The following is a 16500-nucleotide window of genomic DNA, read 5'->3' on the forward strand; positions in this document are numbered from 1 at the left end:
CTGGCCCATCTTTTAGACTTTTCACATCAAATGGTATGTTAAAATCAAACCCCTGGACATCATGCTCGGGAATACTTAAGTAATTTTGCCACAATTCATTTATTAAACATTTAGGTGATTTTTACATGTCCAGTAGTACTGTGCTAACCACCAGGTATACAGAGGTTAAAACAAAAGATGAACCCAGTTCCAGCTCTTAAGCAGTTTACATTTTAGTTCAGGCTTTCATAAGGAGAGGCAATGAGTGTGCTGTACTGTATAGCACGTGGGCTCTTGAACCAGCCTCTCCACTTACCTCTCCACCTGCTGTGTGACCTTGGCATTTGCTTTTTAAGCGACTCGATTTTCTATTTTGTAACATAATCGTTGACTTCAAATGAAAGACATACCTAGTTTCATTTCAGGTGTACGGCACCACAGGAAGATGGGGCTAAGAAAATGTTACTCTCTTGTATAAAGAAGAGGGTTTCTCTCACGTTTTCTTCCTTTAGTATCTGGCATTATTCAATACTGTCCATATTCTACTCGATGTTCACCGATGAACTGGGACATGTTTTTCACCGCAGCTTAGTCGTCTGGGTGTGCCTGGGGAGGCGTCACAAAGAGCCTATAAAGGGTCCCCACCTACAATGGGAGTAAGAGCGCTGGAAGGAACCCCGGAAGGGCATGGAGACCAAGCGTTCGGTTTCGGAATGTTTTGTGTGTGTGCCCGTATTCACCGAGCTTGGGTTCTGCTACTCTTAACGAAAAGCCCAGTCACGGAGCTGCTAAATTTTCTGCCATATCTTAGCCGTCCCCACGCCCCCCCGCCCCACCCTACCTCACCCCCAGGCGTGAGTGAATGCGCAAATAAGGGTTTTCAAGGCGTCAGTGGGAAAGAGGGAGGGGAAGGCAACGTCGAGGATGGGAGGACAGGGCGGTGGCATCCCTCTAGCGAGAGAGCGCCGGAGCCCTCGGCGGCGAGGAGAGCTAAAACCTGGCTGTCCCGAGCCAGAGGAGGCCAAGGCAAGATGCTGAACGGGCGGGGACCGATGGGGGGCAGCAGACCATGGCCGCGCACCTAGTCCGCCCCCGGGGCCTCCTCTTGTCCCGAGGACCACCCCCGCTCCCGGTGCCTTTTGGTTTCGACCGGCCGACTGGGAGGGGCCGTGGGGACGCCATTCCCATAATGCTCTGGGGCGTGCCGCCGCCGTCGCTGCCACCTCCCCTACCGCTAGTGGAAGAAGATGGCGGAAGGCGGAGCGGCGGATCTGGACACCCAGCGGTCTGACATCGCGACGCTGCTCAAAACCTCGCTCCGGAAAGGGGACACCTGGTAAGAGAAAGGGGTTGAGATGCCTGCGGTTGCCCGAGGATAGTGGAGAAGAGGGCGGGAGCCGCGAGCTGGTGTCTTTCGCTGGTGACAGGTGCGGGCAGGTCTGGCGGCGGCCGCCGGGGTAGCAGGATTTTGGCTGCTTCTGAAATGTTAGGGCAAAGGTTGGACTCTAGATGAGGGTCAGGGTTCGTGGCTTGCCAGGGCATGCTGAAAGGTGTCCGGAGAGCGGCGGCGGTGGCGGCACTGACTCGTGCGGTTCTCTTCTTCCTCCTTCCTTCCGTAGTGCCGCTCCCACCTCAGGCCTTCTCGAATGATAGGTTATAGTGGTTTGGTTTGAGTCTCATATACGCTGTTTTGACAGGTCCCGGTGCCGCGGCTTATCATGATCTTACCGGCTTTACTTCTCTGTTCATTTCCTTTCCTAGAATTGTCGGCGTCCAAGTTCCCTTTTATTCTGATTCTTGTAGTCTTCCGGGAGGCAGGCTGCAGGATGTTTGCGGTCTGTACTACACAGGTGGCATGTCAGTGCCCCACATAAGAGAAAGAAACCCTAGTTTCCAGTTCCTTGTCGAAGGAGGGAGAGGAGTAGGGAACCTTAGGCTTATGAGAGACCACGTGGTCTTGTGCTTTAGTGGTGGCTTGATAAAAGCCGGCAGCGTTTCTGTTAGATGTGCAGCCCTTCCCTTCTGTTTGAAGGATAATGTAGGCCTGCAAAAAGTTGATAAGTCCACTTGAGGCTTAACTAACTGCTAATATTCGAACTTGTAAAATACCAAAGGATATATATTTATAATACTGAAGGATGTATGTGGACATTTTCACACTTGTCGGCCATATCCAGTGGCATCTAGAATAACTTAAATATGTGAATATGTAACATAATTTAAAATTCCTTATTTTTGGGGAAGGATAATGTGCCTCTTCATTATAATAAAAAATATTTTCACTTCCCACTGTTACCATAACAGTAGTATATAATTTATAGAGTGTTTCACTATGGCATAGTGGAAGGAGCAGTAAGATTTAGACCTGAGTTATGTCACAGTTTCACCACTCAACTTGCAGTATGACTTTGAGGAGAGTTAATTTAAATCATTGCACCTCAGTCTCTTCTGTAAAATGGACAGTATTTTATTATAAGGGTTTTATCTTGATTCGTTTTAATATCTTAAGAATTTCATGTTTATGAGATACTAAATTTTAGTTACCTTCTGCTCTTTACTCTTGACAAAAGGCTGTGATACTGGGATCATTTTCAGTTAAGCTAATAGGTGGCAGATTTAGGACCATAATTTAACCTTGATCTAAGTCTTAGTCTCTTTTTTCTTTTTTGGTAGGCTGTATACTATGTTTATATGATAGAAATCCCTAAGGATGTAAATATATACTTGTTTCATTGTATCAAAAAAATAGAATCTTCAAGTGACTTAATAATAGTTATTTTTGACCTGGCAGGGTGGCTCACGCCTGTAATCCCAGGACTTTGGGAGGCCGAGGAGGGAGGATCACTTGAACTCAGAAGTTCGAGACCAGCCTGGGCACCACGTCTCTACAAAAATACAAAAAATTAGCTGGGCATGGTGGCACGCCTGTGGTCCCAGCTACTCAGGAGGCTGAGGTGGGAGGATTGCCTGAGCCTAGGAAGCAGAGGTTGCAGTGAGCTGAGATCCGGCCACTGCACTCCAACCTGGGCAACGTGAGACTCCATCTCAAAAAAAAAAGAAAGTTACTGTTTTTATTATAATGTTAGTAAGATGTTTATTACTGTGGGGAAATTGGACATTTCCTAGGACACCCATGTTTACCTTGGCTTGTGGTATGACAAATAAGTCCCTGCCCACTATTGTAAGTTAAAGAACATTTAAAAATTCTTAATTCACCCAACCTATTACCACCTTATTTTAAAAAGTGAATTTCCTTAAAATAGAAATCTATTAAGTCTATAAGTTAAAATATAAGTATTATTGTCTCATTAATGTCACGTTTTTGTATATAGAGTAATTGGTGTTGACACTACAGGATGATAGGAGCAATATGTGCATTGTGGGCGTTTAACTTTATAAAGTTTGGTATTTTCAAATGAGTATATTTTTGCTTTTTGACAAAATTAATGTAAATTGTTTTATATATGTGTGTGTGTGTAGAGCTCCATAGGTACAAACTGTGTTTCACTATATTGCCCATGCTGATCTTGAACTCCTAGCTTCAAGTGATTCACCTTAGCCTCCCAAAATGCTAGTATTACAAGTATAAAGCACGACTGAATACAAGAGGCTCATAAATTTGAGTCATTTCAGTGCTTTTATTTTAAACAAAAGTAAACTGAGGACCACATATTTAGATAAAAGCAGATTGTGCAAGTTTATCCTCACGTTAACTTTCTCTTAAAGGAAAAAACCTGCGAGAGAAAGAAGGTACTGGGAGTTGCAGAAACCAGTTTGATTTATTTGTAAGCCAGTTTATTTGCAAATTAGCAAGTGAAACCTGTTCAAAAACAAAGTAGTATAGAACAAAAAATTGATTCAGAGTTTTAAAGAGAATAATTTGATAAGTATGAATTTGATGATGAACTTACAAGTACAGAACTGGTCAGGATATGTATTAATTTAGTTTATGTTTTTGGAACTCACTAGAAAGTTGTTTTTCCTTTTAATATCTTTTTTTAATCTTTGAATCAGGTTCTTTGAAATTTACCATATGGAGTATTGTCGTGGCATATAGTATGTAACTGTCTAGGAAAGACTGGGCTATTGAGAAAAAGTGGTGGGCTTACCATAAGTTTATTCTTGAAAGTTTAATACACATGTCTGAAGTTATAGTCAAATGCATCGCAGTGAATAAATTTCACTTATTAGCTCTTGAGTACTTTGCAGATAATGACTGTCTCATGGTGACTTGGGTAACTAACTTCCATACCTAGGCAAGTATAAAGATTTACTTGATTCTGTGTAAGTACTGCAGTTTCTCTTTATTTGTAAGCAGTAAGTGATTTTTATCTAAAAACTGATTTTCTAGAGATGAAAATAAGTTACACAAGTGTGAGATGAAGAGAAACATACTTTATGATGTATTTGGTTCTAGACTTTATACTGAGAAGTAAATCAAAATTAATACAAGAGAGTAATACCTTTTTAAAAACCATGAAGGTAGCACTGATTTGTATAAGGAGTAAAGCAGTCTGAAAATGATATTTGTTGATCTGTATTTCAATTCCAACAAGAGATCAGAAAACCATGAACAAGGTTTAGAGTTTAGGAACTATAGGAAAGAGATAAATGAACTAGAATTGTATAGCTTAGGATGAATTAAAAACAATTTTCAGATACGTGGTGGTTTCTTCTGATGAGACAAAAAGATAGTTTGCTTAAGGTACATATGACTATTTTAGGAACATATTTAAAGTATGGTAGTTAATGAGTTACAAAGAAAATTTGTAACTCATTTGGGTTATAAAATTCTCTCTTTGGAAAAAAATGCTTTTGAGACACTCTCACTGTGTTGCCCAGGCTAGAGTGCGGTGTGTGGTCTCAGCTCACTGCAACCACCTCCAGGGTTCAAGTGATCCTCCCACCTCAACCTCCTGAGTAGCTGGGCCTACAGGCACAGGCCACCACGCCTGGCTAAGTTTTGTATTTTTAGTAGAGACAGGGTTTCCCCATGTTACCCAGGCTGGTCTCGAACTCCTGGCCTCAAGTGATCTGCCCACGTTGGCCTCTCAAAGTGCTGGGATTACAGGTGTGAACTACCTGTAAAATTTCCAGTCTGGAAATTTTTTAAGAAATAGGCCTATTATGAGTAAATAAAACATAACCACAAATCATCCAAAGCACTGCTTCATTTCCCCCATTTTTATTAAATGTTATTCATCTGCCAATCATTTTCAGTAATTTTTATGTGTGATTATGTTAAGTGGCAATGTGTAGTTAACTTTTGCAGTTTAGCAAAACATTGCATGCCATTTTTGTATAAACCCTAATAACTGTAGTAGATTTAAGGTAACTTTACAGAGTAATTTGTGTGTAGAGTCATTTAAAATCTCTATGACATTTTCATTTCAACAATTGCCAAAGAATCTGATCAATGAAGTTTTAGGCCAGAGACATTGATTTCAGTTTTTACAGCTTTCTGTCCATTCCTACTTTTACTTAGAAATCTTTGAGGCTTAATTTTATTTGATCCCTTATGTTTGTGCAACTTTGAAACTAAAAGAAAATAACCTTATATTCACAAATCCCTTAATAATGAAAAGGAACACTATTAACATGAATTTCAAAATATTTATTGTATACTTAAATAAATTTTTATATTACTATTACTTTTAAAATTAATTTTAGTAGTGCCTGGGTGTTTACAACCAGAGTAGCGTATATACTACATCATTTATAGGAAATGAAACCAAAAGGAAAAACTTTTTTAGTCTTGGTAAATTGGTGAAAACAAGGACAGAGATAGTGACCTTAAGACATGTTTCACATCTTAGATGCTTAAAAATCTAGGAAAGCAACTTTTCTTAATTTAAGCATTTTTTGTGAGTTTTTAAATGACTTCTGTTAGTGAGTTCAGGGTTAATGTACCCTAATAGGCTAGGAAGGTCCAGAGCTAGTCAATGATTTCATTTATCTGCTTGGTAAAGTTCAGGCTTTATTTTTTCTAAATTATACCGTTTTCCTATTAGCACGTATAAGGCATTAAATGACCTTTTTGCAAAATGGTTTTGTGACAGTTAACAGTTTTGCTTCTACATAAGTGTAACAAGATAAAATTAGTTTGTCAGGTCATGACCTGTAATATTACATTTAAAAACACTATGTGCCAGGTACTGTTATAAATGCATATTGACTTATTTACTCATCACCATATTACCACAATTCTGGGAATTGGTGTTATTCACATTTGACAAAATAGGAATTATAGGCTCCAAAAGGTTTTCACATAGTGTTATAGCTGGGATTTGAACCCAAGTAGTTTAGGTCTTTAGTTTGTGCCCTTAAAGGACCATACCACATTGCCTCTTACTTTATTTAAAAAGAATTTTTTTAGAGACGGACTCTCGCTTTGTCACCCAGGGTGGAGTGTAGTGGCATAGTCATAGCCCATTGTAGCCTCAAACTCCTGGGCTCAAGCAAACTCCCAGCCTCAGCCTCTGAAATAGCTGGAACTACAGGTGTGTGCCACCACACCCGGCTAACTTTTAAAATTTTTGTAGAGATGGGATCTTGCTATGTTGCCTAGACTGGTTTGAAACTCTTGACCTCAAGTAATCCTCTGACTTCAGCCTCCCAAGTATTAATAGCTGGGATTACAGGTGTGAACCCCTATGCCCAGCCTCTGTCTCTTATTTTAAAGATTCATTTTTTTAAAAAAGTAGATTCACTTTAAAAAGAAAAGAACCTATTTTTCTCTTTAAAGGAAGTCTATTTTATATTTAGTAGCAGAATTCTACCATTTTATCCCACACTTGTCTCTTGTGACTGTTCAGTTTAGATATGATGGAACATGTAGGAAATCTTAACACCTTGCTTCTGGAAATTAAAACATGCTTAAAGATTGATAGGTGAATAATTGAATGTACAGAGCAAATGTCATTTTGATCCACAAGTACATTCAGACAAAAAAATCTGAGGTCATTTACTATTGAGCTTTTGAATTTTAATTGTTTATCAATAATCATAAGCTCTTATTAGAGATGATATGACCCCTTCACATAGTTTTACAGAAATAAGCCATCAAGCATAAAGTAAAATCTTGTAGGCTATTTTGTTTCAGAGTTTAGTCTATATTTTTAAAGTATGGTATTGGTTTACTATAAGCCACGAATACATAAGGCTTTCTTCTTGGACTTAAATCCATATGAACCACTCAGCACAGAAAATGCAAATATGAATGCATTATTATGTTCCATGTTTACTAACTGATTTTTCCCTAGAGATAACTCTTAAAGAATTTTTGAAGTGAAAGAACATTTAAATTAAGATAGTGGAAGATATATTGATAATAAAACAGTCAATTTTGCTATCTTAGTTTTGAATTTACCTATCTTATGATGTGAGTTTAGAGTGATTCTTCTTTTTTTCACTGAAAATCACTTTATTAATAAGCCATGATTATTGACAAAAGTGAATTGAAACTATTGGGTATATTGGTAGAGAAATAAAGGGAAGGTAGAGAACAATTGGTAAAGGTTGATTATGTGCATTATGAGATTTGAACCTCACAATAAGGACCAAACTGTATATTTATATGGCTTATAGATGAGGAATCTGAGAGAAATGAGCTTGCTCATAGTTTACTGCCAGCGGACATTTATTAAATGCTTAGTCTGTCGAAGCCACTATTTTAAATGTTTTACACTTATGCAGTCTTTAAAGTACATGCTCTTATTACCCTTCATTTTATCTTTGATGATTTCAGACCTGGTTTAAGTACCTGATTTATAAAGACTTAAAGTACTAGATACTGTCTAATACTAAGAATAGATCCTTAGTATTAAAAATGGTTTTATGCTGTCACTACTCGAATGTAATTCAAACAATATTTCGTTAAACCATGGGAATTTCTCTTTTTTCTTAGTCCTTGTATAGAATTTTTCGACAATTACTCCTTTTTTCTTCCCTGAGTAATGTCAGTCTAACTTGTTCTTTTTATTTTAATTTCCTCACTTACCACTGTAATTCACATTCTGTGTCTCATATTCATTCCTCTGAAACCACTTCCCTAGACTCTTTCTCCCATTTATCCTTTAAACAGGGAATGTAGATCCTTTAAATTTCATCACCCAGTTTATACAAAAGTCACTATTCAAGAAATCTAGCATAAGCCTAGTAGGTAGCCTCAGTTTTGGATACAGATTAAAATTGTTTTAGGGAAGGGTCAAAAATGGCTCCTTACAAAGGAGGAAATAAGTTCCAATTATAATATAAAACAAAACCCCTGTAGGATTAACCTGCATTTAGTTATGCCTAGACTTCCTTTACTACTTTCATCAGTAAGATTCTACATGGTTTCGTTATAGCTCTCCAAAAAAAAAAAGAGTAATGACGCCTTTTTTTCCTCCAAGGAAAGGAGAACTAAGAATGCTAACTGTCCCTTCCATTCTCCTTTTAGTTTTGAGAAGACCCGAATATTAATGTGGTAATTCCCCACCATAAGAGAAAATCATTTAGCAGAAATACCAGTAGAAAGGACTTCCTTTGTGAAAGAAGTCAAAGATCTCACAAACAAGTTCAAGGGTGGCTCTGAGGCCAGGGTATTCTAAGTTTAGAGCTAGTTAAATCAAAACCTGAGAACATTAGAGACAAACTTACTTAACCGAAAAGAGCATCAAGTTCCTTGCTCCAGGTAAAAAAGACCTGGTAATCTGGATTGATTTCTGTTATTTACCTATATGTTTTTACAGCTTGACAAAATTTTAACAGTTTAGTCAAGAGATTTGCCTTTGATAAAAAGAAGGAAATTTATATTCATACATTTGAATGGATTTCAAGCTGAAGAACTTTTTAATTCTCAGGAGAGGTGTAGCTAAGTAGTTATATGTACCACATAGTTGTGGCTATGGTTTTCAGAAACTTATTGCTCATTTGCTATGTTAAGAGCTTTTTACTATGTTGAGAGCATTTTAAAAGTTCTCTAGATAGGTTCCTTATATAATGTAATACGTTTATCCCATATATATTACATATATGAAATACATGGTAGTATTCTCATGTTACCAGTACAGAAACTGAGATAGTTAAATTTATATGGTCATAACACTTGGCGGTAAAGCAGGAAGTCTAACTTAAAGCTTGCGTTTTAAATTCTAACTGTACTGCCTGCCTATGCGTGATAGAGCCATACCCAGATTATGGAAGCAACTTTTTGAAAGACAAATACTTGAAAGTATTAAAATCAAGAAATGACAGCTTTGTCATACTTGTTAAACACCATTTTCATTTGTTAGTAATATCAGGAGCCTCTAGAATTTTCTGAGTCCTCTTGGTTTAGCCTTCTAGTCTCAGCAGTCTCATTTCTAACTAATATATCTCTGTTTTGATACAGATAGTGTCTCCCATTTCCTACAAATTATTTGCTTTTTCCTGCTTTGGGGGCCTTTATACACCATTTCTGTTGTTTCCAATATTTCTTACTAATTACTGACTTTATTTCAAAACCTAGTTCAAAGTCAGTCTTTCAAACCATCTCTAATTTCATCCAAATTTGTGGCCCTTCCATTCTTTGCTTTTAAAATATATATATGTATATATAACAGCTTTATTGTGATGCTATTCACATACCTTACAATTTGCCCAGTTAAAGTGGACAATTCACTGAGTTTTAGTATGCTCACAGAGTTGTATAGCCATGACCATAATCAATTTTCGAATATTTTCATCATCCCAAAAAGGAACCTCATACCCATTAGTAGTCACCTCCCATTTCTCCCCCAAACTCCTCTGCTCTAGGCAGCTACTAATCTATTTTTTGTCTTTATATATTTGCCTATTCTGGATATTTTATACAAATGGAATCATATAGTATGTGTGATTTTTGCATCTTTTACTTAACATAAATGTTTTCTAGGTTCATGCATGTTAGAGCATATGTCAATATGTTATAGATTTTTACTGCTGAGTGATACAGTCATGAGTCACTTAATGACAAGGATAACTTCTGAGAAATGTGTCGTTAGGCAATTTTTTCGTCGTGTGAACATCTTAAGAGGGTACTTACACACATCTTGATGGTATTACCTACTACATACCTAGGATGTATTGCCTGTTGCTCCTAGGCAAAAAAACAAAACTATACAACATGTTACTGTAGTGCATACTGTAGTCAATTCTAATGTAATGGTAAGTATATGTATATCTAAACATAGAAAAGGTAAAATAAAAATACGATATTAATCTTTTTTGTTTTTAGAGGCAGGGTCTGGCTCTGTCACCCAGACTGAAATGCAGTAGCCCGATATTGGCTCACATTACCCTTGACCTCCTGGGCTTAAGCAATTCCACTGCCTCATCCTCCCAATTAGCTAGAACTACAGGCAAGCACCGCTGTGTCTTTTATTTTATTTTATTTTTTTGTAGAAATGAGGGTCTTGCTATGTTGCCCATGCTGATCTTGAACTCCTGGCCTCAAGCAATCCTCCCAGCTTAGTCTCCCAAAGTGTCAGGATTATAGGCATGAGCCACTGTGCCTAGCCAGACATAATGTGTCTGTTAATTGACCAAAATGTTGTTATGTGGTATGTGACCATATCCCATTGTATAGATATAACACATTTGATATATCCATTTATCAATTGATAGACATTTGAATTTCCAATTTATGCTTATTTTGAATAATCCTGCTATGAACATCCATCGCAAGTTTTCATTTCTCTTGTGTATATACCTGTAAGTGGAATTGCTAGGTCTCTGTTTAACTTTTTAAGAAAGTGCTAGACTGTTTTTCTAAGTGGCTGTAATTTTACATTGCCACCAGCAGTGTATGAGGGTTCCAGTTTTTTCACCTCCTTGTCAGCACTTGTTATGTTCTTTTTTTTTTTATATAGCCATCTTAGTGGGTGTGTAGTAGCATCTCATTGTAGTTTCGATTTACATTTTCCTCATAGGTAATGATGCCTATTGGCCATTTGTATGTCTTTTGGATGTTTGTCCAGATTCTTTGCCCACTTTAAAATTTGGTTATTTTGTCTTTTTATTATTGCTTTGTAAAAGTTCTCTAGATAAAGGTTCCTTAACAAATAGTTAATTTGCAAATTTTTTCTCCTATTCTGTGGGTTTTCTTTTTACTTTCTTGGTAATGCCCATTGAAACATAGAGGTTTTTATTTTAATGAAATTCAATTTGTCTGTTTTTTCCTTAGTCACTTTTGCTTTTGGTATCATGTCTAAGAAGGCTTGGCTTAACTCAAGGTCATGAGGATTTACTCTTATATTTTCTTTTCCAAGTTTTATAGTTTTAGCTCTTACATTTAAGTCTGTAATTCAGCTTAGTTAATTTGTTGTGTATATCGTCAGGGGAGGAGTTCAATTTCATTCTTTTGCATGTGGTTATCCAGTTGTCCCAAAACTATTTGTCAAAAAGATCGTTCTTTCCCTGTCTTGATACCCTGCTTGAAAATCAATTAACTGTAAAAGTGAGGGTTTGTTTCTAGATTCTCTGTTTGATTGACATACATGTGTATCCTTTTACCAGTACCACATTATAACTGTATAGTAAATATAGTAACTGTATAGTAAGTTTTAAAATCTGGAACTGTGTCCCCCAACAACTTCTCAAGTTTGTTTTGGCCCTCTTCTCTTACTAGTTTATACTGTGTTGAAATGTTGTTTTGTAAATATTCTTAAATATATGTCTGTATTTCATTACTCCATATAAATGACACACTCCTCTTTTTTGCAGCCCGCCTTCTTCTGTCATTCGAAATCTACCCCATCTCTTTATTTTTTAGAGGTATCTGGTATAATAGTATTTGCACAGTGAATGCTTTGTGTCATTTAACCCGTGGATCTCTCTTCCATTCCTAATCTCATGCCCCAAAAGCACAAACAGTGCACTATCTTAAGAACATAGATAAGTGTGCTAATTACCGAAAACACATTTACAGTACCTGGGAAATGTAAGACAACAACTTCAGCAGATGAAAACGACCTGGCATCCTAAAAGGAGGCTAAACTCACATTAATCCTTCAAATGAAAAAATAGTCACATCATACCCTTTAAATAATGCTTTAAAACACTCAAAATTATTTATATTGTTTGTGGAAATACAGTTATTTAAGAAAAGCATAAAAATATTCATGGAATGATAAATACTAAATCAGAGTAAGGGTATCCAAGAGAGGGACCCACGGGGGGCTATATATTAGTATTTATAATTACTTTCTTTAGGTGCTTGTTTTGATGGTATGTATGTAGATGCTTGTTATTATTACTCTAAGTTTAAAGTATGCCTGCATATGATACAAAATACTTTTAAAAAGCAAAGTTGATGGTAAGAGCTTTTTGTTTTGAGGAAGTCCCAATTTTTCTTAGTTTTTTTCTGTTTTTTTACTTTTATATTGTTAATACCAAACCCAATTCTTCCAGTGTAGAAAAGTTACACAGAGCTGAGGGAATTTATGTAATCAGAGTCAAACGTTATTATCATTTCCTTCTTGCTTCATATATGCTTATCACGCTTATATGTCACATGGTTACAAGATATCTTTAATATGGAGAGACATACACATTTAAGATATTAATGATCATGTATGTGTATTCTGGATGAATAGTTTAAAAACAATCTTACTTGGCCTCCTTCTTGAGCTTCTTATTTGTCTTAGTTTGGATCTAAAAAGAGGTCATAAAAATTATTTATTACTAAGTGATGGATTTAATGTGTGGAGCAGAAAATAGGTTAGAAATGCATGGAATTTCAAATTTAAGCTATAAAGAGATGGTAACCTGAATTTGAGTGAATTTCATAGTTTTATTTAAGTTTTACTGAAACCATGAAATTCTGAGTCTTAATTTGTGGTACTTAAAAAAAAGTCAGTGAAATAATCTGATTTATAATAATTTAAAGTACTAGATGCTGCCAATATCTCTTTAGTGTTGAAAGTTGTTTTATGCTATCACTACTCAAATATAATTTAGGCATTTTGTTAAATAAGAGAATTAGTCGTAAGAATGAATCAGTATCCAGAATTGTTTATGCCATTCTGCACAAGATGATTATAAATATTTTTCTGAGATTAAGTGTGCTACATTGGATCAGGCTGAGATTTGTGTGTGTTTTTTTACTTATAAAAGGACTGCCTATGCCTACTCTGTACAGAGGCAGATAGGATTTCAAAAAATAAACATGGTTATATTTATTTTAATATTAGGCAATTAAGCAGGAACATTTATCTGAAAGTTGTCAACATAAACATGTATAAATCAACAACAACAAAAACACTGTACATTTACTACCTCTCTGTTTTCCTACATCCTGCTGTTGGAATTTCCGCATATTCCTTTTATACTCTGTTGTATCTGGGACTATTTCTTAATCATTTATTGGTCCTTGTATATCTTTCTTAAATTTGCTTCTAGTGTAAAAGCACCAAACAACTTTTGAAATTCTCCTCTTTCTCCCCACCAACTCCAGAATCTTTTACATTCATATAGTAGCTTTTACTATATTTGAACAGTGTCTTAAAATTGACTCTGAAGCCTCCAGCTTCTCCGGAGCCATTGAAAATTATTCTATCCAGACTGTAATACAAATTATTTATCATAATGCCTTCAGAATATTTAGCACCATACAATTTAGATCTTTTTGAAGTACTCATGTTACTGTAACTTTATGTAAGTTTTTGACTTAGTATTTCACATGTATTTGATCGTTCCAGTAATCTGGTGAGGTAGTCCTAGTGGTAAATCGAATCATATCTCTTTACAGTTAAAAATCTTTCAGTGGTTTTCAGCGTACTTGAGATGAAATCCTTGTCATTGCATTAAAGGCACTATTTAGTTCGGTCTCAAACTCTCTAGTCTCATCTACCATTTCTCCCCTACCTTGTCATAAACTCCACCTTCATTTAGTCAGTTCCTTCAACACTCAAAATTCCCAAAGTCCTTCTGGCCTTAGCATGTCATCTTCATTCAGTTTAGATACTTTTTCTTACCACTTTTCCTGGAGTAACTCTTATTCAGAAGCTAAAACATTATTTTTTCAGAGAGATTTTCATTTATTCTAAATAGGGCCCTCATTATATGCTTTCATAGCTCCCTGTACTTTTCCTTCACAGCACTTAACAATATTTTACTAAGTATCTTGATTGCTTACTTTTTCTCGCTCCTCCACTGGACTGTTGAGTTACATGAACAAAGGGACCTTGACTGTTTTGCCAACCACTTTATTCATCTGAAGTATTTTTTGAATGAATGAATTCCCATTTCTAAGATGGACAGTCGAAGGGTTTTATTGCTGAGTAACTTTTCTAAGACTTCACAGCAAGTAGTGTCAAAAATAGAAGTTTGATGTGGTGCTTTTTCTATAGGAAATTTAGAATATCTACTCAAGTCTGATTTCAGGAGATAAGAATATATATAAACAAAAATAATCATGAAAACAAATTGAGATTGGTATGACAAATTCATCCACAATTTAGTGTTTGCCACATTTCTAGGAAACTTCTTCAGAGAACGGTAGTGTTTTTGTGTGTGTGTGATCTTAATTGTGAAAACATGAATCTCGTATAGGCACACGTGTGAACATTCGGACTCTTTTTCTGCTAAGTTTCTGATAGGCAAAGCTCTAACCCTAAAGATACCCACTTTGAAAATACTCATTTTCTCAATAAGTACAATGGATTATTAGAAATTGTTAGAATTTATCTTCTAAATAAGCCTTCCAGCTCTATTTATAGCTTGGTAATAATGTTACCATATCCTCTGTTATCTCACTTTTAAAAGTGAACTTATTGTTTCATAAAGAGGGAGTGTGGTATATGATTTGACCAAGCATCTGTTACATTTCTAGGTCTTTGTTAAATAAATGGAATTTAAAGTTTGTTGTAATGAAAAGAACACTGAACTTCAGAGTCTGAAAACTAGACTGCAGGACTTTGCGTACCCACCAAGTAGTGTTACGTGACCTTGATAAGTTATATAACCTCTCTGAATTTTGACTTTTCCTTCTGTTAAAAAGGAGGCTGGGCGCAGTGGTTCACACCTGTAATCTCCACACTTTAAGAGGCCCTGGCAGCAGGATCACTTGAGGCGAGCAGTTCAAAACCAGCCTGGGCAACGTAGGATTTAAAAAAATAAACAAGGTTATATGTATTTTAATATTAGGCAATTAAGCAGGAACATTTATCTGAATATTGTCAGCATAAACATGTACAAATCAACAACAAAAAAACTCCATTTACTGCCTCTCTGGTTTCCTAAAATTAGACCTGGCTCTACAAAAAATTTTTTACAATTAACTGGGTATGGTGGTGCTGTCTGTCATCCCAGCTATTTGGAAGGCTGAGGCAGGAGAATCACTTGAGCTCAGTTGTTTGAGGTTACAGTGAGCTGTGATCACAACACTGCACTCCAGCCTGCACGAGAGTAAGACCATCTCAAACAAATAAACAAATAAATAAATGAAGATAATAAAAGGTTGCTCTACCCTGTCTCAAAGGAAGGAAGGGAAGGAGGGAGGGAAGAAAAAGGTTGCTCTACCATCAACTAATGTAAAAATACTTTGTAGAAAAACCTTATATAAACATTAAACATTTGTATTATCTTATGCAGACACTAAGATTTTAAACAGAGGTGAGATGATCATATTTGTGGTTTTAAAATGTTTGGCAGCAGAGTGGAGGACAGCTTGGAAGCAAGCAAAACTTAAGATGTACAAGTCAAGCAGCTATCATAGTAATCTATGCCACTAAAAATAGTGTGGAAGGGGAGCTACAGAACTAAAGTACTTTTCTGAGGATGAAGAGGAGAGGGGCAGACTGTTAGAAATACTCTGGAAGTGCTTGGTTACTGGATGTTATGGAGCGGGGAATATAGGTTAATATTCTGGTTTGTGGCTTGGGAAATTACTGATGAAGTCATTTATTAAAGTAATAGTAGAGAATGGGTAAATGTAGAGAGAGATGATTGACTCAAGGTTGAGATGTCTGGAAAATCCAAGTTGACATGGACTTATAGGAATTGGAAATATGATTCAAGAACTTGAGGACTGACTCTGAGATGCAGATTTTGGAATTATTAATATTAATTATAGGAGAATATAAACAGTGAAAGAAGAAATCAAAGAGCAGCTCTATGTAATACACTTAAGCAAAAGAGAAAGTTGTAAAAAAATTGGGAGGGGTCCCCCCACCTCCCCCCCAAAAAAAAGAATGACAGAGGTTAATTTTTTGAAGGATTAATACATATATAAAATTATGAATCCATTGGATTTGTTAAGGTGGTCACTGGTGATTTGTGAGGGCCCATTAGAGTAGGAAGACCTGTTGTATTACATTGGAGTATAAGTGAAAGTTGGGGAAATAGAAACTTGAGAAGCTTGACTGTAAGGACAAGTCAGAAAATGAGAATAGATGAGAAAATACAAGAGTTGAAAAGTGATATGGGGGGAGAGGAGAAAAAGACTTAATCTCTGTTGAAATGCTGAGTAGGAAAAGCCAGATTAGATGGGGTTAGGAGTTGTGTGTGGGAGAAGGTCTC

General features: G+C 36.3%; 1 protein-coding gene across 17 annotated transcripts in view; it reads left to right on the forward strand.

Annotated features, from left to right (window-relative positions):
- The first annotated feature begins 1083 nt into the window (after positions 1-1083).
- The window catches only part of USP15 (ubiquitin specific peptidase 15), a 152766-nt gene continuing 137349 nt past the window's right edge, over positions 1084-16500 (forward strand). For 16 of the 17 annotated variants that reach the window (XR_002515663.2, XR_002515664.2, XR_002515668.2 and 13 more), the window contains exon 1: positions 1084-1315. Coding sequence is in view for 9 of the 17 variants with exons in the window: in XM_017945982.3 (XP_017801471.1) it covers positions 1227-1315 (89 nt within the window). In the remaining 8 variants the exon portion in view is untranslated. The remainder of the gene's footprint in view (positions 1316-16500) is intronic. The other variant, XM_021922547.2, reaches the window with a different exon arrangement.

This window comes from Papio anubis, chromosome 9 (assembly GCF_008728515.1).
Source record: "Papio anubis isolate 15944 chromosome 9, Panubis1.0, whole genome shotgun sequence".
Classification (NCBI taxonomy): Eukaryota; Metazoa; Chordata; class Mammalia; order Primates; family Cercopithecidae; genus Papio; species Papio anubis.